Below are 24,324 nucleotides of genomic sequence, written 5' to 3' on the forward strand. Positions count from 1 at the left end.
TGCATTTTTTGGGTGGACAGTCCAGTAAATTCATTCTTGCTCCAACCTCTCTACAATGACCACTTTCTTCTGTCCCCTAGGTGGCCATTGTAGAGAGCATGACCCTGAGCTACTTTCGCAGGAACCCAAAAAGAACTTCCTCGCTGTTCAATTGTCTGACTAATAATTTTATATACTATGTCTGTCTCTGTTTTTCTAGGGAATTCTCATCTTGTTTATGCGATTATAAGGAAGAGAAATATCTTCCACCAGGTAAGTTCGTTATCAGTTTACTGGGGTTGAGACTGTGGAAGATGGGGCGAAACCTTAGTAGTAGCTACGAGTGAGGCCTAGAATACACAGTGATGATGGATTTCTTCGTTAATAAGTCATGTACGTATCTAAGAAGACATCCACACCAATGCAAGGGATGCTAACGTGGTATTGGAAGCAAGAACAAAAAAAGTGATGTGGCCTTAGTTGCCTCCCTATACCTGGGATGATTCTAACCCCCAAGCTAATGTGCTTGATATAATAATAATAATAATGATAATATATTATTATTATTATTATTATTATTATTATTATTATTATTATTATTATTATTTGTTGTTGTTGCTATTAAGGTAGTTTAATTTTTTGTGTGTAATGTTTTAGTTAGCAAACCTTCCAACTGATCCAGCAACTGTTCAGAAACCAAGAAGATCAAGAATAACTTCTCAAGGTTCCGAAAAGTAAGTTCATTAGTATTTATCCTTCTCCTGAAACACATTCAGGATAATTTTTTGTGACAGATGTACATTGTTCGTATTGGTTGGTACAGGGGCCAGATGAGCAAATTTTTGTTTGTTTTGATAGTTGTCGTAAGTTCCCCTCTTTGGAAAAAGTGAACGTAGCTTGTCCACTTGAATACGGACCACCCTCTCCCTTCATCCCCAAAGGTTTTGTTTGTGTTCAGCTGGAAAAGTGTTGCTTAGATTGCCGTTGTGTCGTTTTGCAGGGATGCCCGCACATCAAGTAGTGATGGAGAGGAAAAGAAGCCTGCAGCCAGTTCTTCAGCATCTGGTCACATGCCTGAAATGTCTGCAGACAGTAAGCTCATGCCATTGTAACATTCTGAATGTTCAGTGTTAAATGGTTCTTTGGACAGTGATGTGGTTGAATGAAATGAAATTACATACCAAGTGTAAAAAAATTTCAAATGTCTTTGTGTAAAATCCGAAGAAGTAAATAGTTCTATGCTAAACTTCTGAAAAAGGGGTTTCATTTGAATGGTAACACCACAGGACATCGTCTACAGGTTACAAAGTCAAAGTGGTGACGAATAATCTCTCCATAACCTTGGTCTAGGAGTGAAGGGGTTGACTTACCTGCAATAGGCAAATTGACAAAGCACAACTGGGTCGCCGTCTGACCTGATTTGTTTTCCTGTATAGTGTCTGTGAAAGAAATGCGTAGTCCTGGCAGTGATTCAGAGTCCAGTGATGTAGAGGCGCGCTCCACAGGGGAGGTGACCCCACCCAGCACCCCTGGAACATTACGTACAGAGAAGAAATCCATTGGACGGTCTGCATCTGTCTCTAGCTCTGGACCTTTTGTGGCGACACCTGAATGGGTACTGCTTATTTTATTTTTATTTCTCGTCACACGTAGTTGTTTTTTTCCCTCAACCTTATTAACAGTTGGGAGAGAAAACAAAGGATATTGCTATCGAGAATGGATTTTGAATAAAAGGTAGTAATTTTGTAACATATTGCTAACTTCAGCTTAGCATTCCTTCGAGAATTATTGGTTTATCTTCTGCCGTTCCTTGTTTTAAGCACCCGTTAAAAACACCACCTTACACTGTATTACGGCAACCCATGCAAGAAACAATTACTTCTTTTTCAATCAAACAAAGGACGCGGAGAATAGTTGTATGGAACTGAAATTCCAATTAATAGGCTGCTTTAGCAACAGAACGGGAACGTTATTTGACAACGGGAAAGCGCGCCAAAAGGACTAAACTTGACTTTCGGTGCCCAATTTGCCGCTCTGCTATTGGTCAAACCAGTTGTTTGATTTGCGCGCGCCGTCGTCAACTAACGTTTCCGTACTGTTGCTAAATCAGCCTAATATGCAGGACAACGTTTACCCTTGGACCTATTAATTGAGCTACATTTCCATAGAAGACCCACTATTAGTTACGGATTAACTCAATATTTAGCGGTTAAAGAACTATTTTGTTATTTTCACATTATTTTGCAGGTACAATCTTGGAAACAGAAGCTTCCACTTCAGACCATAATGAGAATGCTACAAGTGTTGGTGCCTCAGGTAGAGAAGATTTGTATTGACAAGTAAGTTGGCTTTAAACTCATTTTGATTTCATTTCAACATAGTTGTTCAGCTGTTCCTCATGCATATGAACTTCAAGTAGCTGTAGATAACTGCGGTACAGTTGAAGTTCTCGTTTTGGTTACCTCTGTAATTACGGACTTTCCTGTAATAGTCACTTTGGCTTTTCCCTCGAGTGTCCATATTAAAGGTCTTGACTTCAGATTATGTTTTTGAATGCGCTAGCTTTTCTGTTCGGATTCAAAATTTCCACGTCCACACGTATCCGTATTCAAATAGAATTTGCCCCTCCACACGTATCCGACAAGTATTTGGATTCACTGTAGTACCCAAGACTTCACGGGTAATATTGGCAACAGATCTTGCATTGTAAAGATGGGTAAGAGAGAGACGCTTGAAACAAGGTTGCCATCTTGAATACAGTATTCACGGTAAACAACTGGGCTCAATCTTTTTAGGTCACCGGACAAAAAAAAATGTCCGGATCTAGCGTCCACACGATTCCAGATTCATAGCGTTTTCAAAAATTTCCACCCTGGAGAGCGGATTAAAAAAGTTGCGGATTCGTCTGTCGGGTTCACCGGATACTTGTGGACAGAAACCGTATCCGGAAAGAAAAAGTTGCGGATTCAAAAATATCCTGATACATGTGGACGTGGCCTAAAACTATGACCAGTAAAAGCTGCGCGTGTAAAGTTAGCTTCTACCCAGCTGTTATTTGTCGCCTCACACTGGCCTAGTCCTTTTATGGCATCTTCCCAGGCTATCCGGTCAATGTATACCACGTGACCTTAAACGTATCAGACAAGGCAAGAGTCACGAAATGTTTCTTTCAATACCCTGGGTACCAGAGGTTTTTCTTTCGTGTGCGACGTACGGTGAGAAGCTTCATCGGTTACAGGCCGAAGCCACGAGCGGCGAGGTCACTAAGAGGACTTCACCGAAACCGGAAGTTGCGCAAGGAAAGCCTCTGGCGCCGAGGATGTCCTCGGAACCGTGTAAGAACATTCGTTAGAGAAAAAGTAAATGTGTGATATGCGAAGCCCGCCTTGATGCAGTAAGTTATTAAGTTGAACAAAAAACCTAACCTGTACACCCCTGCTCTGTTCAATTTACCTTACGCCTTGTTGTAGCCCGCAATCAACGCGAGTCAGCTGTCCTTTTGGAGAATAACATCATGAGAATTCACTCGCGTGTGGTACTCTAAAGGAGACACTGCCCACTCGCGCGTTTTTTCGCCGATCGTTTCGCTTGCCCCTCGAGATGGGAAACCTTACTTGCATGTGCAAATGGATGAACAATGTTTGCAAACTTGAGATGAAATCCTCAGATTTGAGATATGATCCAGGCGGTGTTGTAATCAGATTATCCAAGTGGAGAATCGTTGAGAAGAAAAAAAAACGCGTTGTAAGCTGCATGGGACGGTATCCCATCCAGGAAAGAAATAGATATGTATTTCCAAGTTGGTGGTAAGTGTTTTTATTATACATGTGTTTGATGTGTTTGCAGGGGCTTGACGGATGAGTCTGAGATTATCAAGTTCCTTCAACATGGTACGCTGGTTGGGCTTCTACCAGTTCCACACCCAATATTGATCAGAAAGTACCAGGTAAAAATTAATAGTGTCATGCTACTTCAGATGTTCAAGGAATATCTTCAAAATTTTACAATTTCTTTCTTCTGCCATTAGAAAAAACTGCGTTGATTTCGTGCACCTGTACCTTTCCATTTATCAAAATGAGCTCTCGCCATTTTTGGCCTACTTACTCTATCCTGTTTAAGGTCGGCTATGTTCACACAATACCAGATAGCTAACTTGCCCACCTACCCCTCCCCTAACCCAACATTTTGCCCCAAGTGAGACGCAAATGTTAACGTTGAGTTAGGGGAGGGGTAACTGGGCAGTTTCCCAGAAACCTAAATAGATCCGCTAACTTTCGGGTCGGCACGCAAACCATACCGGGTAGGGATTCTGTTTACACATAACGACGGTGGTTTCGGCGCGATTTCTGTAACGGAGCGAAGCTGCTGCACCGCGCCGATCTCTAACTCGTTGAAGTGGAGAGTCACATAAATTATCGGATAGGTGTTCATACCATACCCGATAGCTTTTCGCGTTGGTACGAAAAGCTGTCCGCTATAGTGTGAACACAGCCTAAAGCTAACTCATGCCCGGTCGTCTCTCCAAGACGCGGAGGATGATGGGAAGGGACTCCAGCGTTTTATGATAACGATTCATGAAATAGGCCACTTCCGAGTTCCAAAAACCCTCACCTTCAAAATGAGGCCAAGTGCACAACCTTTCTTGTGCAAATGAGTTTTATTTGCGTGAGAATGAAAAGTCATTTCCATATCAAAGGCTGAGCACTTAACCTAGTTTTTTGATACAGAGGCCTTGGCGAACTCGGAAATGGCTTATTCCTGTTAAGCTGATTTTGTGTGCCCGAACGGAAACTCACCTTAAGTGAAGGGAAACGGGGAACAGGACATTAGTTCAAAAGTAGGTTGAGTTTGATCGTCCGGGTGAACGTAGTCCTGAATAGGATTGTTGTTGTTGACAGTGACTGACGTTTCGACAACCTGTACGGTAGTCATCTTCAGAGTCAAAGTGAGTTGTATCACGTGATACAACTCACTTTGACTCTTTGACTACCGCACAGGTTGTCGAAACGTCAGTCACTGTCAGCAACAACAGTCCTATTCAGGACTACGTTCACCCGGACGATCAAACTCAACCTACTTTTGAAATGACTCCTGGGTTCAAACCTTTCACAGGACAATAGTTGTTGGTCAAACGTCCCGATCGGGAATATCGCGGCGAGGGGAAACTTTAATGCTGTAAGAATATTACAGTTCCAGGATCTGTGGATGAGTGGTTCAATGACGATTTCTCCATGACTTGTTTCTGTACAGGTTGTTTTCCATGAACAAAGTTTTCGTCCGAAAAGTTCGGTTGGTATCAGCTCGATTAACGCGGGTGAACAAGCCGAGCTGAGTTGGTCTAATTACACTTTTAATTGGATTGCAAATTGGTGCCCGTCCAAGAAGATTTCCACTGGAAAAAAAAGCAAACAAAAAATTGTACACGATATACAATTTTACTGGAATGACTTTCTTCCCCATTATGTAGTTAACTACCACAGTCTTTAAGTTTTCCTCACGTTGTCGTTTGTTTTGTATCCTATTCAAGGCTAACAGTGGTACCCAGATGTGGTTCCGTACTTACATGTGGGGAATAATATATCTAAGGTAAGGAAAACACAAACACACACACACACACTAGACGGCCTAGACGTATCAATTGGTGGAGTGGATATTCCGCTATTTTTTTAAAAACTCTCTTACTATTTTCGCTGAAAACATATTAGTTTTGTTGAGCTTTTTACTGTCATGAGAATAAACGCCTCTCTCTTTTAAACGCCCCTCTTGGACCCCTAAAATTAAACAGACGCTCCGGGTGTTTATTAAATCGTTAGGGAGCTTAAGCAACAACGACGGCGACGGGTACGAAAACGTCTGTTAAAAACCTTGTTCGCGCTGCTTCAAACTTAATTGCGCATGTCGTTCAATTCGTCAAATGTTGGAGAAATTTTCTGGAGTTGAATTCTAAAGGACTGTATCAAAGTTCAGAAAAGGAGCAAGAGGGTCGTTGTCTTGTGTTGACGTCCTCCACAAAACGTGAAATAAGACGATTTCACGTCGTAGTCTCGCAACGACGGCAAAGAAATGTACAGAAAAGCGTGGTGCACGTGCAAAGTTGTTGTTTTGGCGATCTACACCTATTGTGTTTTTGCCGTTCTCGTTGCCGTCGCCGCTGTCGTTGCTTAAACTCCCTATTTACGATACTGCTGCCTCCTTTTTACATGGTATGGTAATCCATCGTATAGTCACTCTTGAAGTGTTCACTCATGAAGCAGGCATGCGAGGAGATGAGGGGTCCAGTTGTTCAAAAGGTGGATAATTCTATCCACCGGATAAATCTCTATGTAGTGGATCATGCAATTGGTTGTCGATAACGTTATCCACCGGATAAATCTCTATCTAGTAGATGACGCAATTGGTTGTGAATAACGTTATCCACCGGATAAATCTCCATCCAGTGGATCACGCAATTGGTTTCCCCAATACTTCTGCTATGGATAGTGATTTATCTGGTCGATAACATTATCCAGCTTTGATAATATTTTCGTCTTTATTGAGTACCGTATAAATCTCTATCCAGTGGATCATGCAATTGGTTTTTCTAACACTTATCCGTTGGATACTGACCTAACCGGTAGATACATTATTCACCGGATAAATCTTTATCCAGTGGATAACACAATTGGTTTCCCTAATACTTCTCCACTGGATGGTGATTTTTTCCGGTGGATAGCGCTACTCAGCGTCTTGGAAAACCTGGGCCAGAAAATACTGAAACCGCGGCCTATTTTATTTATTCATTTTTATTTTTTTGCAGGAACATTGATCCACCAATTTGGTACGACACAGATGTCAAACTTTTTGAAATTCAGCGAGTGTAGAGATCATGAGCAAGAGCAATGAAGGAGAAAAATACTTAACGAGGAAAACTAAAGTCGCTAATGGTTTTACGACAAATGAAAATTAATTGCATTCTAAGCGGACCGGTGTGGCTTCATTTGAATATTAATGTTTGGACATTTTGTTTATGTTCAGGAACCACACGAAGGCTACAAAGTACATATTATTAAACCAACAGGAAACAGGCGTAAAATGTGAAATATTTATTAAGTGAAGTAACCTTGTCGTTACAATGTAATACGTAATCACTGTATTTATAACCGTTGTATCCAATGACATTTAATTGGCTCTTGAAATAGTGCACTTTGGTTAGTCGGTTATGCAGTAAAAACCCTCAAGTAAGAACCTGCAGATTCTTATATAAGTGGTAATTAGCATAAATTTTGCCTGTTTGGGTTCTTGAATAGGGTGTTATTTTCTGAAGAAAAAAAAGACATTTTAGCTAAAATTATTTAGCGGTATTCAGCTTATTCCTTATGTAAAATCTGCTTACCATTACATTGCAGTTTTGAGTCATAAGGCATCTATGTCTTCAAAGGGGGTCCTCAATGTTGACTTATCTTATGCCTAAGTGTACAGAATTTTTTTTACTGATTTAGAAAGTAAGAAACTGTTTAACATTTTATGCTGAGCAGGTTCTTGTATTGAAGGGACCTAACTGGCAAATTTTGGCCCGATAGGTTCTTAAAAACCAGGTTCTCATTCGCGGATTTTTCTGTATTTTGAATGCACTTTGTTCAGTTCGTTATGTCCTATATGTCTTGATGTTACTGGTAACCTGCAATTAGGCTTCCGCGGAAATGACGAAACAAAATTTAAGGCGCCAAAAAAATAAGAGTATATGAGAGCGTCATTGCGTTAAAAATACTTCATATAAAATGTCTCCTATAAACGAGATTAAAGGGACTGGTTCACGGTTAAGCGCAGACTCATTAATTAAATTACTTCTTTCCAATTTATTATTAATTCTATCGGTTAATAATCCCACTCACATGTATCTCAGTGATCTCAGAGTGTATTTCAATGTAAAATTGTATTCAGAGTAACCTGAAGGGGGATGGAGGAGTACTAAAATCGCAGAAAGAATTAGTGGATTATGCCAACACTACCAACCTTGAATTTACTGTTGACCCGAAGGTTTTATTCCATGTTGATTAATTTACAGCTGTCTGCAAATATTTAAGTTGATCAAGTGCAAGTGACTGCCATGGGAGTGTGCAGATTGGTTCTTTGACAACAGTATTGCTTGCGTAGACGATACAGCATGTCCCGGCAGAAATACAGCATTTTGATAATTGAGCATGCGCTGAATCGTGAACCTCTCCCTTTAAGATTATATCAGGGCAATAGGCTTCCTGGTGTATCTGATGACGTAGTTGTAATCTATCAGGTTAAAAACTCTTCTGCCCGAATATTGCTTTTAAAAAATTCGTAATACAGTTGTAGCAATTTTACTCTTTGAATTTGATTGTTAGGCCTCGGTTCAAATATTGCATTTCGCATCTGCCGAATATAAAAATTCGTTTGCACCGGGTCTCATCTCAGCTTCGACGATGAAATTTATTAATATCACAGTGAGGTATTAATATGTGTAGTCAAATGGTGACGTGAAATTATCCCCCAATTTCACGAGTGTGCCATTTACCAAATATAATGGGTGACAAATTACGCTTACAGTCGTAGGTTTTTGCCATGTGTATTGCATTGATGGAAAAGTCCACGCTCTGAAACGTTTATTGCATAAATTTTGGCAAGTTCATAATTTTCAGAATTTTTATTCAAAATACCTAGATAGAATTACTTTGATGTGCTCTTTTGTATGTTTAGGTTTTTCAAAGCGTCTTTCAATTCCCTGACATCTTCATTCACATTATCTTAAAACCTTGAGGCCATCTTGGCACTGAGGTACGAAACGTTGTCGCGGCAATTTTGTAATTTCACCTGTGAAATTATAAAATAACGCTGAAATTTGTCACCTATGATATTCTAAGTTCAATAATATTAAGATAGTCTTCAACTCGACACCAGCTGGCAGTAGTCTCAAATGTCATCTGTTTCTTCGCCCCACCCGCAAAGGGCGGCAAGTCTCTGTCGTCTTGCCGCCCGTTGGGGGATAGGGCGAAGAGACCGATGACGTTTCAGTTGACTACAGCTGGTAGTTGTCTCAGAACTTGAAACTGCAAAAGCAATTTTACAATATAGTTGACATGCCTCGTGTCAACCTGTCGTCTCTTGCAGTTTTCCGGTTATCAGAATGTAGTATTTACCAAATCAGCAAATAGCAATTTTCGCGCGTTTTGATTGACTTCCGTAACTCGAAATATCCTTGGCTATTCACTGTTTTGCGACCGGAGCCAAGATAGCGTCTTGTTTCAAGACATTCTCGGAAGACAAAATTTGAGCGATAAATGAAGCAGTCGTACAAACAAATACCAAGAAAGCGACGAACTTTGGATTGTTGGTGTTTACTGGTAGGTAAAAAATTATTTTCATGCTGAATTTGCAAAAAAATCGTAAAAATACACTTGACAAAAGCACCGAAAGTTTTGCAAATTGTAAACAACGTTCCTACTAAGGGACGTTTTTAATTTAAAAAAGGTAATTTTTTTTGTTTTCATCCAACTGATTTGGTAAATACTAAAAGAACTATCCCCCTCAGGTCGGTGAACAGCGCTAGATATATACCTCGACGCTTCGCGTCCTGGTATATAGCAACACTATTCACCTCCCCTTAGGGGGATAGTTGGGTCAGTTAGGGAACTGACCCAACATGTACGCCAAACGACTTCAGAAGTTGGCGAAAAGGACGCTGGGGAAACGACTCGTGCGCGAAACGACCGTAAACCATTAAAGATTCAAGCTCTCATCTGATTAGTTTGTTTTACCTTCTGTTTGATATTGCGAGGCTTTGATATTAGGAGAAAATGTGGTCAAGTCAGGATGCCAGTTAAGCCCTATTTATTTGGAGAAAACATGTTCGGGGGTAGAAGGGTCACCCTCGCGCCTACCCGAGCTACCTTTGACAAACCAACGTTTCCAACATTTTCTTACAAAACTTGGCGAACCGTTTACACGAGAAACAAAAAGCTTGCCGGGTCACCCTCCTGCCCGGGCCAACTTTTCTCTGTTTAAACACTTTGCTCGCTCGCCCAGCCGGCTCAACTTTTTCTCATGTATTAAAACGCTCGATAAAGTTCACTCGGATGGGAGGCTGACCCTCTTTCACGAGACAACTTTTTTCAATAAAACGAGGCGTTCAATACTTTAAAGTTTTGAAGTCTTAGTAGAGTTCAATACCAGAATAGATCCCCGCTTAGGCCTCGGCTATACGATGAAATATTAGAGAGATTTAATTTAGAGGAACGTTTCCGGCAAACTTCAGGTTCAAACAAATGTTTGACCATTTGGCCACACAATGTTGGACGAAAATGTTCGATCGTTTAGCCGGAACCTAAAATTGGTTTTCAGTCAAGCGAGCCAAAGTGAATAAATGGAGAAAAGTTAACCCGGCTAAGAGAGTGACCTTACCATCCAAACGCGTAGTATTTTTCATTGACAAACTTAGCCTGTGTTTCTCGGTTTTTCTCAAAATGAGTTTCATGCCTTCCTGTAGATAGTAAGAAAAGTGCGTGAAATATTGTTAGAGATGATTTGAAACCCGGAGTTTAGGCACACAAGTTTTAATTCAAGTTAATCAGGCAGCAAAAACACTCGACACTTGAGAAATTAAAATTAGATTTAAGTATAACGAAGATCTAAACAGCAAAATGTCTACTCAATTAAAAATGTTTTTAGTATTAATAGGAAACTGCTACAATACACTCTTAAAATTATCATGCCATGGTCCTAATTTGTTTTTTTTTAATTCTGTAAGAACAAGCCGGGCCGTTCGTTATTAGTAAGAGTTCTGTAAAAGCCGAGCTTCAATCTATTTGTTTAAAAGGTCAAACCCCTTTAAGTGATCAACGAGTAAATTTCTCCTCACACAAGACAATGAAATATAAAGGCGTACGAAAAAAGAATGTTCATTCGTACCAAAGAAAATGCATTGAGAATAATGCGGAGAATATGTGTTATGGTAATTTTTTTTTTCAAGGATAAAAAATATTTCAAAGTAAGTAATACACTATATTATGGAAGTTATTATCAATGAATCATTTATATACGTAAACTCAAAGATGGCTATAGGCTGGCTATAGTGAAAACGAGCTTGACGAGTATAGTAATAGTTATCAGCACACGATTTGAACACACTGAAGTCACTCATATCTTAATTCAATTTAACTCTGTCTGGCATGGAGAGGCTTTCAAACAAGTCAACCCAACTGATATAAATATCAAATTATCATCACTGTTGTCGGCACTTTTGTCATCAACTATCGGGGAAAATCTTTTGACTCTGGTGACGTTACCTGTCTCCATGTATTTCTACTAATCGTATTATGTTAGTTGTTTGCAAAAGCATTTGATAAGCGGATTACGTCAGTCGCATCCTTAGCCTTCTCTCAGAAGACACTCGTTTACTACAAGAATTAAAATTGTCTAGTTAAATTAACAGTTAAGCAGCTAGTTTACAGTTTTTAGTATGCACTGGTTCCAAACCAATATTACTTCTTTTGTCCATTTATAACTTAATTCCGAGAGGGTTGAAGATCAATCATGCCACTCTTAATGTTACAATGTACTTTCCTCCTCTTCCACTGCCCCCGCAGGATTTCTAATCAGCGGTTTCCGGGCCACCGTGGGAGTCACATGTGGGCTAGGTTCCTCCTCAGAATCTGTTTCGTAAACATCCAGTAACTCCTTGAGGGGCCTCATGGCATATGCACGGGGATGATCAGCGCCCTCATCAGGGAGGTACTTGTTGGACGGCTCCACCGCGGTGCCCTCACGATAGATTTCTTCCACTTCTGACTGTCTCTTCTTTCTTCGCCGACAAACCACGATTATAATAAGCAGGAGGAAAAAGAGAAACAGGAACGAAGAAACAGAAATGACGATTATTTCAGTTGGTGTAAGCTCTTCCTCTTTCTCTTCTGGCTCTCCGGGGCATTTAGGGAATGCGTCGTACGTACCATACAGTTTACACTCAGGGATGTTAAGCACCTTATGGCAGTAAAAACCGAACAAACTCACTGAAAGCTTGTAGTGTGCAAGGTTTCCGGAATCAGCAACGTCTGTGAGACAAGACTCGTAATAAAATAGTGCTTGGGATACCAGAGTCTTACTGCAATGTTCCCGCAGCACACCTTCAAAGAACTGTTTGTAGCACAGACGCAAAGTTAGTTCTTCAAGAGTTGCATTCTTGAAAACCAAGCTGTAGTTTGCTGAGGGCGTCATATGTACACCTGATGGAGCCCAGCCTGGGGAATCACCGGAATGAACAAAGAACTGCACGGTACTGACATTAACCGCTGGGTTCTCCTCCAGGGAACTGATCGTGTCTACCGGTAAAATAGTGTAAAAGTGGCCCTCTGTTGTTAGTCCCATTCCTTCATCCATGGGCACGCTTAGCACCAGTCCTTCACGGTAATCATCAAACTTAGCGGCCATTGTTGAATTGAGTTGATTTAATGTCTTGACATACTGCCATACCTATTGATCACAAAAAAAGTTATTCCACTTTCGTCTACGCAACCACTAACATAAAGAAGGACAACTAGTACATGTAATTAACACGTCAATAAAAAAGAGGTAAAAAATATTAAAAAGAAGTGATAAAAGGGAAAAAAAGCTAATTGAAAATGGACCCTGTTGCATAGACTGTGGACATTCATTATTGTCAAAGCTGGCCGGCCAGCCCGTTGAGTCACAAATAGAATTTCACTGTCAATTACGACTTGTCAGTCAGAGCAGTCTATTCCAGGATAATATGACAGCAGTGACGGGTTTTAGTGAAAAAATGGAGAAAAGACTGTTTTATTCCCAAAATGATCGGTCCGGTCGGCCAGTTCTGACTCCTGGTAAGCGCCCATATGTTATGCCCGTATCGTTTTTCTAGGCGTATAAATATCATCAGAGCATCGCACAATTAATTTTCCTACTGTGAAAAATCAAGAAAAATCCTGAAATTGCAGTTGGTATAAAAATAAACAGCTGTTGAAACAACAATCTACTATTATTACTTCTGTTTGAAATATTTTTTACCTTGAACTCGTCCAGTGCTCCACGCATATCGTATTTGCTGTCCATCATGTAGCCTCGAATATACCGCCCAAATATAAGTACACCGTCAAATGAGAACTGCTTTCCAGTTTTGACGCCAAAAGTTGTTGATTCACGATGTTCCCCTTGCGCGTGCGCATAAGCTTGCAGACGGCCATCGATTGTTCTCCAAGTCACAGCTAAATACGTCCAAACACCCTCTTGAATGCTTATTCCGGTAACAAATCTATTCTCATCCCAGTTTATCTGTAAACCATCTTTGCAGATGATAGCAAGACCGCCACTACCTGTAGCAGCAGAGAAGATTGCGTGAGTTCCGGCAATTCGTTCTGTCGATAGGTTTTGGCTTGAGGAACAGAAATGGCCAACATTCGAACCCTTGTTGACAAGACACACCCAGATTTCTATCGTGAACTCGTCGAGAACAGGCAAGGAAGAGTTACTAGCGAACATAACAGCGGTATTACTGGAAGAAAACTCTAGCATGTAACCTGCTCCTGAAAAGCTGCGCCAGGCATTCTTTGTTGTCAGGAAATTATCCTTCTCTTTGAGTATAAAATTGTCGCCAAATTTAAGATCAAGTGTCTCCTGGCTAAGTACATGTTGATTTACTGTTTCACTAGAAGCATTTGCAAAAGGTTCTTTAGTGGGGTCGGCCAAATGTAGCGCAAGGCTTTTGTTGCTATACTCTCGTATCCATTTGCCCTCTTTCTCTCCGCAGATGCCATCTGTCTCAGGTCGCATAGATTTCGGCATAAGAATTGCCGTTCCCAAGGTGCCGTTGTATGTGAGGATATTAATCTGAACTTCCTCGTACTCCAGGAACGCAACTTCCAGTATTGTGGTCTTCAACCAACGGTATTTGATGTCAGCAATCTCCATCCATTCATCCGAATTGTCAAGCTTGGAGGATTCATTAGTTCCCACAGCAATTGTCCCGCTTTCGATTGTCTCGAGATCACTGTAACGAACGAAAAGAATCACTTGCGAGGTTCGCAAGGCTATTTCACTGATACGCCGGCAGCTCATTCTGTTGTTGCAAGGGACTATCAATACTTGTGCTACGAAAGCCGATGAGTTGATAAGCTGATATGCTCCAGGCACCTCAAAGTGAAAGTTAACTCCTGACACACTAGTAAAATGAGGATCGCCAAAATTAAGAGCCATTTGTGTTTCAGAGGATTCCACTATTGGAGATTGATCTGCGACAGAGCAGTCTATGCCCGTCCATCCATCGGAGCACTTGCTGCACGGTAATGTCGTCTGATCCTCAACAGACACATTAGTGATATTGCCCTTCCAGTGTGGATCACACTCACATGTACCATTCATGACGTTGCACACACCATGCCCATTACACGTTCTTCTCAATCCACCGGGGCACAAGCTCGAACAGTCCTCTCCCCAATAACTTGGCTCACACATACAGGAGACACCCTCTGTCGCATTCACGTCTGGGATGGAATAACCAAAGACACACTTTGTAGTGCAACGCAAACCGATCCAATAGGGGAATCGTTGGAGGACAAAGTGATGACACAAACTTTTGGCTGGCCACTCGATCAGTTCCAGTGAGCTTTGGCAGAAGTCGGCGAATGTAACAACTGCGTGAACAGCAGAGTGTAGATCAAGCGACAACGAAATATCGTGCAGGCAAGCTTTGTAGTAAAATTGGGCGACCTGAATAGTAAGAGCCTCGCATTTGGCGTACAATGAGCCACTGAGAATAAGACTAAAACAGAAAGACTCCGCATCTTGTCTTAGCTTTGCTTTGACAAAAGCAGTGTTCGTAGGCCTTCTAGGAGGGATGTTAGCATCAGAAAACGACCAAAGAGGCTCATGAAATTTAATCGTAAGCAAGTCACTCTTCCCTCGCAAATCACGGATGACCCTTCCCTCGGCCTGATTGAACTTCCAGAGGTGTAGTAAGTCCGGGTAAGTATCAGCTTGCACATTCAATCCCCAGTTACCTTTCACCAGGTCTGGGTTTGTCCGCCTTTTCCAGATACGCATTTCGTCGATTTCCCCAACAAAGCTAGATTCAGGAAGCAGGTTGTCTGAGCCAGGCGATGGTTGCCATTGCCCTATCGCTAACACTCCGCCATTTGTAAAGACGTGGCTGTCAAGTTTGAATACGCGAACTTTTACTTCTCCAGAAGAGCTAAAGAAATAGAAATGAAGAATTCCGACAAGCTTCATATAAACCAAGGAGATTTGATTCCATTGGCCAATGTCAAGGGTAAGCCCTGTGTGAAACATTGATCCACTATAAGTGATCACTAATGTCACATTGTCAACTACAGCAAAAAGTCTCTGGCTTGAGTACGAAAAGATAACCCCTCCTGATTTATGCGCCTTGACAAGCAGTTCGACTGTTAAGACATCGACATCGGGGAAATACATGGGATCAGAGCGAACGGAGTGGTCTGTGAAGAACAGATTGAATCCAGCACCCGTGGGCACACGATGCTCCATGTAGTGTAGGAATTTATAGATGAACATTGTCTCGGAGACACCTACTACCGAATTGATTGTTAGAGCCGTGATGTATGTTTCGAGATTGTTAGATTCGTTAAAAGTATGGATTTTGCAGGCTCCAAGTAAACCAGTTGAATTCTGACAGTATCCTTTTGGCATGTGCATTGTTACAGCAAGGCTATGACCGACAGTCAGCACAAATTTAATTCCGTGTGGACCATAGATGTGAAAAGTTACTGTTGAAATTCGCACCATAACAAAGTGGGCGGATAGTTGGGTTCTGTGGTCTACTTCAACTGCCCTGTTGTTCAACCAGACAAGCGGAAACGCGACGACCGTTTTTGAAAGCTTCGCGACCGGTGCACGAATAACAACATGGTTGCTACGGAAACCAAATCCAAATCCTGTTGTGCAAAGGGAAGTAAAAGTACCATCAATGACGCATGGAGCTTGTCGAAGCTGGATGAAGAAGTTGTGTGCAGGTGATCGCAACAGGTAGAACTCGCCAACTACTCTGTGGGTAAAACTAACACCGAAGAACGTAGAGAAGTAGCCATAACCTCCAACGGACGCAACAACGATCGTGTTTGAAGTTATTCCAGTGACAACATTGACGGCAAATTGACAATTAGTTCCATTCCAGCCTGGACTGCAACTGCTACAGTTAGAATCACCGGCCCAATTCGCTTCGCATTTGCATTTACCTGTAGTTCTGTCGCACCAACCGTGTCCTCCACATGTATTAAGTAGTCCACCGGGACAAAGATGAGAACAATCACTGCCCCAGTAGCCCTCAGAGCAAATGCACAGGTTACGATCTTCAGGATCCGCAGCACCAAACACGCATTTTATATCGCACTTGTCTCCAATCCACAAAGGGAAATGAACTCCAGGGAACTTATTGCAAAGTCGTTGTGCCGGCCAGATGGTAAGATTCAGAACAGCTTGACAATGGTCAGAGAAGGTTACAACAGCTGTCAGGGCCGTACTCAAATATCCTGTCGTTGCAATGTCTTTAAGACAAACAAGGTAATAAAATTCAAGTTCAGCTTTTAAGCCTGCGTGGCAGAAATCATATATTTTGCTACTGTAAAAAACTTCCAAGCAGAAAGATTTGGCCTCGCTTTCGAGTGTCTTATTTGGAAAACGAGTCTCAAATGGTTTGGAATTCGATGTAAAATTGGTGTTAACTTCGGCATCAGAGAATACCCACACCGGTTGTTCCCATGGTGACCTTGGCAAATATAAGTGTTCATTGCTCGCAAGGTTCTTGATGACGTCACTCTCACCTTCATTGATCTTCCAGAGACCTGTGACATCAGGATCTGTTGGAAGCACATTCATGCGCCAGTTCTGTTGTACTAGTGCTGGATTAAAAGCACGCTTCCACACACGGAATTCATCAATGATGCCAACAAACGATGTAAAAGTGTAGGTTTCATTGTCACCAGGCGAAAGTTCCCACTGCCCAAGTGAAAGGATTCCACCAGGTACGAATGGATTAGAAGGTAACATGTAGGACCGTCGTTGGACTTTGCCCGTAAAGTCGAAGTGATAGAATTCCAGAACGTTTGTCTTGTAGTTCCAGACAAGCGATATGTGACTCCACTGTTTGACTGTTGCCGCTACACCAGTATTAATGACGGTATTTCCAAAATAAATTACGATGGAATTTTCAATCGTTATCGCAAATGTCTGTAGGACTGCGTATGAGAAAATCGTTCCAACCAATTGATAAGGTTTGACGAGGATTTCAACAGTTATATCGACGTTGGATATGAAAGTTTTTGTTAGTGGCTGGGTAGAGACTCCCGTTCGGTTGAAGAAAATGGCGTAGATGCCCCCAGATGGTACTGTCGTTTCTTGATAATGTTCATACTTCAAAACAACCAGACTATCCTTTTCAAGTACGGCAGCATGACTGCCGATCCCATCATTTAAGAGCGACTGAGAAATATTGGCTGGGATGAAACTTGTGTTGGAACTGACTTTAAGATCGTTGTTAGTATCATTATCGCAAGAGCCAAGCAGTCCCGTCGAGTTTGTACAATACTTAGGGTCCACATCTACCTTGAAACTTAAGTACCTTCCAGCGATACGAATGCGAATCGCAAATTGATCTTTCCACGATAACTGGTAGTGACTATGTGCTTCAAACTTCAGTTGAATGCCATCACGGGGATCTCCGAGACTGGTAAGAAGACCCGATAGAAGTATAAACTTTCCATTGACCCAGACAACTGGGGCAGCGCCTGCTATATACGGAGCGTGGAATGATATTACAGTCGATAAGACCCGTATACCAATGGCGTTAACACAGACGGATTGTAATCTGCACGGCACCTGACGAACGTGAACTTGAAATGACAGGTGAGGGACATTTATTAGGTAGTACTCCCCAACAGCCACAAGGGTGAAGCTGTAGCCGTCAAAGGTGACGTAATGACCGCCAGTGGAAGATATCGCGATGGATACGTGCAACTTCCTAAGTGACACAAGAGCAAGGGAGCAGTCGGTTCCAGTCCATCCCAATGAGCATCTACCACAATCCAGTGTCCCATTATAATTAGCATGACAATCGCACTTGCCTGTGATTCTGTCACACACTCCGTTGTTGTTGCATGGAGTCGCAGCCCCACCAGGGCATGGGTTCTCGCACTCAGGGCCCCAGTAACCATGGTAACAGGTGCAAGTTTCAGAATCTATCTTTTTACCAAATACGCACTTTCGGTCGCAAGACTGTCCAAACCAGATAGGGAAATCCCTTCCTGGATATTCATTGCACAGTGGTTTGGCCGGCCACGCTGTTAGATTGTTGACAACATGACAGTAGTCAGCATATGATATCATCACCTCCATAGACATGTACAGAGATTCCAAAGTTGAGATACGACGAAGGCAGGATCGGTAGTAAAAAGTGGCAACGCCTGGACCTAAGTTGTTACATTTTATGTTAAGCGGTCCCATTAATATTGTTATGTTGCAGAAATGTTCAGCTTGCTCTTGAAAAGTTTTGTTGTGAAAGGAGAAGGCTTGTGGTCTACTGTAGAATGGCGTTTGTAATGTCACATCTGAATACCTCCACTCCGGTATCCTCCAGGGCTTGAACGGTAGCTCCAGTTTCATTCCTGTGATCATGTCCACAGCAACAATACCCTCACCTTCGTTAAACTTCCAAGCATGGGCGATATCTTTAGTTTCTACACTCACTGATCGGTTCCACGTCTGTAGAATGAACGCTGGATGGAAATAACGCGTCCAAATGCGAACCTCATCAAAAAACCCAGCAAAGTATTCAGCAGGCTGAATTCCAGATCCATCCAAAGACGGCATCCAACCAGCCAAAGCGATTATTCCTCCGGGAACGAAAATGTCTACTCCAATGTAGATATCGAGACGATGCAACTGTCCTCCAGAAGAAAAGTAGTAGAACTGTAAGACGTTGTTTGATTTTCTGAAGACGATACTAATCTGGTTCCATTTATTCAGTTCAGAGTCGATGTTTGTAGGATAGTCTTTATCGCCGTAGTATACCGTAAATTTTCCTCCTTTGTTTGTGACAAAGAATGTCTTGGTCCTCGTATAGGAAAAGATGACTCCGTAACGTACAGTTTTAAACATCATTTTTATGCTTATGTCCGTAGATAAGAAAGCCTCGTAAATGACTCCAGAAACGACTGTTGTGTGGTCAAAGTAAAGAGCGTAGCCAGCGTTTGCATCGCGATATTCTATCAAGTCTTTATAGTTGTACTGGAATAAACTGTGGCATGCTTTCACTTTCAGCTTTGCAACAATAAGCGCTGTTATTACATCTCCGGTTGTTGTGTTCTTGTCGTTTGATACATTCTTTGTAACAGAAGATGCTGAATCGTCAGTATAAGGAAAACCGTTGGGCTGGTTTCCGGTCGCATTGAACGTAAAGCTCTCATCGGAGCAATTACTATTTGGATAATAAGACACCAAGGACTCTAAGAAACCTTGATTACAAGAGCCAAGTAGACCAAATGCGGACTTACAGACCAATCCCGTTGTTTTTGTGCTCAGACTCAAGTAGCGTCCGGTGATCCGTATTTTAAGGTTTAATCCTGTATATATTACTTCCCACAGATTTGGTGTGATTTTGTTGACTTGGAATCCATATGTCTGCATAGTTATTGGATGTAAATCGGTATCAATAACTTTTCCATTTAACCAGACGACCAGGTTCCCGCCAGACGTGTATGGTCCATGCAAAACGACTGTCTGTGAAGATATTTTTATCGCAATGGAATTGATGCAGGTGGAGTGTTCGAAGCAGGAGACAAGGCGAATTTGTACGACAACGGAGACATATATGGAGTATATAAGGTAATATTCACCGGTCACGTGCAAAGTATAGCTTATGCCACTAAGCGATGTAAAGTAGCCACCAAGTGATACTGAACCAGCACCTACCAAAGCTCCGCCATAGGGCCATCGCGTGACAGTAGTTGAACAATCTGTTCCAGCCCAGCCACTAGAACAAGCTGTACAGTTTTCATTTCCTCGCCAGTTTAACTCGCAGAAACATTCCCCTGTCACAACATCGCAGACGCCATGGTTGTTACACGCGCGTCCTTTTCCTCCTGGACAAATACCCGAGCAGTTTGCTCCATAGAAGCCTGGATCGCATTTACAGACTTCGCTGTCATTTGAAGCCTGGCCAAAGATGCAGGGAATCGTACAGTTTATGCCTATCCAGTTTGGAAAACGTTTGCCAGGAAATTTGTTGCATAATGGTTGAGCTGGCCAGTAAGACAAACCAAGTGTTTTCTCGCAATAATCGGAGATGGTTATCACTGCATCGATTGACTGAACTGTTGAACCACCGTCCACAACCGCTTCTACGCAGGCGCGGAAGTAAAACTCCAGTGTAACGTTGCCTAGTAACCTACAAGCAGTATAGATAGGTCCTCTGAAGATCAGTCCGAAACACACCTGGGTAGCGATGCCCTGTAAAGTTGCATTGTTCTCATTCGGATTTATTTCCACCACCGAGGAGATGGGTGCGTCAGAAAACACCCATTGCGGACTTCCTAAAGGATATTTCGGAAAAGATAATGTTACCCCAGAAACAAGGTCCTTTACTTCCGCATTTTCACCCTCGTTGAATTTCCACAAGTTCGTAAGAGATGGAGCGTTCGGTTGAATATTTGCTCGCCAACTTTGCTGAACTAATGCATAGTCAAATGGTCTGCTCCATACACATACCTCATCTATTTGCCCGGAAAACACGTTGGTTGGTTGAACGCTGATGGAACCGGAAGCAGGTTGCCACATGCCGATAGCAAATGTTCCTTTAGCAATGAAAGGGTCCACTGTTACATTAAACTTTCGCGCTTGTACTAGCCCGGATGAAAACGTCACAAAAACAAAGAATTGCAGCTTTGAGCGATCAAATACAACGGAGATCTGATTCCACACATCTTTTTCAGTAACAATTCCGGTGTTAAAAACTTCTAGCCCGATGACAACTTTCAACGTATTATGATTGCTGATGTAAAAGGTCACATTCGATGTGTAAGAAATTAAAGTTCCTCCGCATATCCGTGGATCGCACGATTTGACAAGCAGCTGAAAAGTTACTGTCTGGCTCACAAAGAGACGAAGTGCACTTTGCGTTACTACTGCTGTGAAACTGTAGTAGAGACTATAGATACCACCGTATATTACTCGAGTTTCTTTTCGGAATTCTTCATCAATAACAATAGCAAATTCACGTTCGCCTTTAACGGACAGTTTTTCTTTTACAAAGCCATCAACGTCACTATATGACGCGTTTGCTCCTCCAAACTCTTCTAAAACAGTTGTTGGCCGTTTTGTCGTAAATACGGAGCTTCCGTTTCCCAGAGTTTCGTTTACGCCTGTTTGTACTTTACTGCACGAGCCACACAGTCCCTCGGCAAGTTGGCAAAAGCTGAAAGGTATTGTGGATTCTACGCTGAGATATCGATCTGCAAACACCGTTCGTATGGACAAATAGTGTGAAATAACTATCTTGTAGGCAGTGGAAGACAGTGGCTGAACAGTCACCTTGTTTACTAACATTTTCTTAGTAGGTTCACCTCCAGGAGTGATTTGCTGGTCATTTGCGTAAACAACTGGCTGTGATTCACTGTCGTATGGGGCGTGAACACTTATGGTTAATCCATTAAACCTCACACCCACAGCATTGATACATACAGAGCTAACTTCACATGGTACTTGCCGAATATGCACTTGAAGGATGGTAGAGTTAATCATAAAGAATTCCCCCAATGTCGTAAACGTGAAAAGTGAGCCATCAAAGCCAGTTACGTAGCCTCTCTCTGATATGGTGCAGATTTTGATTGTTACATTTGCAACGGATGGATCTGTTGTTGTGGCGGCGACAGAGCACGATGAACCTTTCCATCCGGGCGTGCATGAAGAACAGTTTTGGTCTCCTTTCCAGTTGGGATGACATTTACATGCACCAGTTTCGACATCGCACTGACCATTCCCGAAACAAGGGTTACTTGCACCTCCAGGGCACAATTTGGAACAGTTCACTCCCCAGTACCCACTGTCACACTTGCAAGCTCCATCTGAGTACCACCCAACAAGGCACCTTGTAGTACAGTTTATTCCAACCCAGTTATTATAGCGGCCCCCGGGAAGCACATTACAAAGTTTTTGACCTGGGAGTGTAGAGAGATTCAGGGCGGCTTGGCACTCCTCCCCAAATGCCCTTGTTGTGGCAAGAACTGAGTCGCGGCTTCGCGAGGAGGAAACTTCGGCAATGCAAGCGTCGTAGTAAAAATCAGATGCTCCTGTCGCGTTAGAACATTCATCGTGTAGAGGTCCTTTAAGGAAAATATCGGAACACAGCTCTTTGGTTGAATTATCGATCTCTTCCTCTAAAGGCTTTCCTATTTCGTAAGCGGAGTCTTCTGTAACTGCATCTGATGGGTACCAAACGGGGCCTTGGAAAGGAGGGGTAGCTAGACTGAAGTCAAATGATCCCACAGTCGCTCGCGCAGAAAAGCCACTTCCTTCGTTAAACTTCCACAAAAGCGCTATTCCTGGTGTGCCTACTTGTAAGTTGGTGTTCCAGGTTTCCTGAATCATAACAGAGTCGAATCGTTTATTCCAGAAACTTAACTCGTCCACCCACCCTACAAAGCCAGGTATAGACAGGGATACTGCAGAGGTTATCTGCCATAGAGCGATTGATAAAGTACCACCTTCTGGGAACACACCAACGCCAATAAAAAATACTCTAGTTTGGATGACGCCTAAAGAATTAATAAGGTAGAACTGAACAAGACCTGAACTGCGTCTATAGACGAAGGATATGTGATTCCATAGTTCCGCTTCTAGGATTAGCTGTGTGTCAATGACAATAGCGCCAAAGTGAATTCTGATTGATCCGTTTACAGTTATTGCAAAGGTTTTGGATTGCGCGTATGAAATTATCGTTCCTGGGTAGAGTCTTGGGTCCTTTGCCTTCACAAAAAGCTGAACGGTAATGTAATTGCCAACAAAAACATTCACCAGAGGTGATGACACGATTGATGTTCCATTAAAGAAAAGACAGCTGCCTCCTCCGTTTACCGAGGGAGATTCACCTGCGACTTCAAGGACGGGTCCAAAAGAGCTCTCATTTGCTGGGATAGTCCACTTGTTGAAATAAGTGACGAGCATATCCTCTGTTACAGTTGATATGTCATAGGTATCTAGGATTCCACCTCCGTTGGGGCAATTAGATGGAGTTACACTGGATCCAGGAATCCTGCATCTACCAAGGAGACCGCAAGCTTCTTGACACAACCATCTGTCCATGGTGACAGAAACATCAAAGTGTATCGCAAGGGAGTTAATAAGAAAATGGAAACCTCCTGGACCGGTTATTGTATATCTATTTAGCGATGTATGTTGAAAGACAAATCCTGAAACCCCAAGTGAAATAATGGTCTTGAAGTTGACGGGAAGACTATTTAATGTAATCAAGACTTGACGTACTCTTCCGATACTACTGTGAATTGCAATTACGTTTTCTCTAACACGCACAACGGCACATCTTAAGCGTACATAACGGCCTATTCTGACTTGCCGAAACTGAATGCTGAGTTGATAACGCGTCAAGGCCAAAACGTTGAATTCACCCGCAACATTCACATTTATTTTAACGCCATCCAAAGTGACATAGTAGCCAGTTCCGAACACCGATGTTATTGGTACCTTTTCTGTGGGCGCTGTAACAGCCACCGAGCAATCTTTACTCAGATAACCTGGTGTACATTTACTGCAATCAATTGCCCCTCGCCATTTCCTTCTACAAAGGCATGTTCCGCTTTGAGCTAAGCAACTTCCGTGTCCACTGCATACGTTCACAGGTCCCCCAGGACAGACGCCGTCGCAATGCGATCCCCAAAATCCTTGATCGCACTTACACCTATCGTATAATCCTCGATCCTGGTATCCATAGATACAGGGAATGTCACAGTTTACACCAATCCAGTTGACGAGTCTTGAGCTTTGGAAGGTCTCATACCTGTGAAGACGAAAACACGTAATTACAACACTACAGCGACTACTATCCTTTTCTTAAAGCTGGAACTGATCTCCAGGGAAACATGTAGCAACGGTATCATCGAAATCGCAGATTTCTACGATTTAAATTGGCTTAAAACGATTAGATCTCGTATTCAGTAGCGAACAGATTGAAAAAAAATCAAATGTCAAGCAGATAGTTTTGCCCGTTTTAGTCATTCTGGTAACCAGGGACCCTTTAAGTTACCGGGGTTTAGTTTGTGCGTCTTCATTCAGGTGGAGGCTTTCAAA

The 24,324-nt window shown here is 42.3% G+C and overlaps 2 protein-coding genes across 2 annotated transcripts in view; one reads left to right on the top strand and one right to left on the bottom strand.

The window, feature by feature from the left end:
• LOC140942299 (protein HID1-like) overlaps positions 1-9,729 on the top strand; it is a 27,502-nt gene extending 17,773 nt beyond the window's left edge. Inside the window, exons 22-29 of the mRNA XM_073391254.1 lie at positions 200-252; positions 637-713; positions 980-1,071; positions 1,416-1,594; positions 2,227-2,318; positions 3,826-3,925; positions 5,507-5,565; positions 6,776-9,729. Of these exons, the coding sequence (XP_073247355.1) occupies positions 200-252; positions 637-713; positions 980-1,071; positions 1,416-1,594; positions 2,227-2,318; positions 3,826-3,925; positions 5,507-5,565; positions 6,776-6,839 (716 nt within the window). The 3' untranslated portion in view covers positions 6,840-9,729. The remainder of the gene's footprint in view (positions 1-199; positions 253-636; positions 714-979; positions 1,072-1,415; positions 1,595-2,226; positions 2,319-3,825; positions 3,926-5,506; positions 5,566-6,775) is intronic.
• Positions 9,730-10,382: 653 nt separating this feature from the next.
• LOC140942301 (uncharacterized) overlaps positions 10,383-24,324 on the bottom strand; it is a 145,947-nt gene continuing 132,005 nt past the window's right edge. Inside the window, exons 78-79 of the mRNA XM_073391256.1 lie at positions 13,006-24,034; positions 10,383-12,453 (exon numbers count right to left, since the gene is read on the bottom strand). Coding sequence (XP_073247357.1) covers positions 11,533-12,453; positions 13,006-24,034 — 11,950 coding nt within the window. The 3' untranslated portion in view covers positions 10,383-11,532. The remainder of the gene's footprint in view (positions 12,454-13,005; positions 24,035-24,324) is intronic.

This window comes from Porites lutea, chromosome 6, assembly GCF_958299795.1.
Source record: "Porites lutea chromosome 6, jaPorLute2.1, whole genome shotgun sequence".
Taxonomy (NCBI): domain Eukaryota; kingdom Metazoa; phylum Cnidaria; class Anthozoa; order Scleractinia; family Poritidae; genus Porites; species Porites lutea.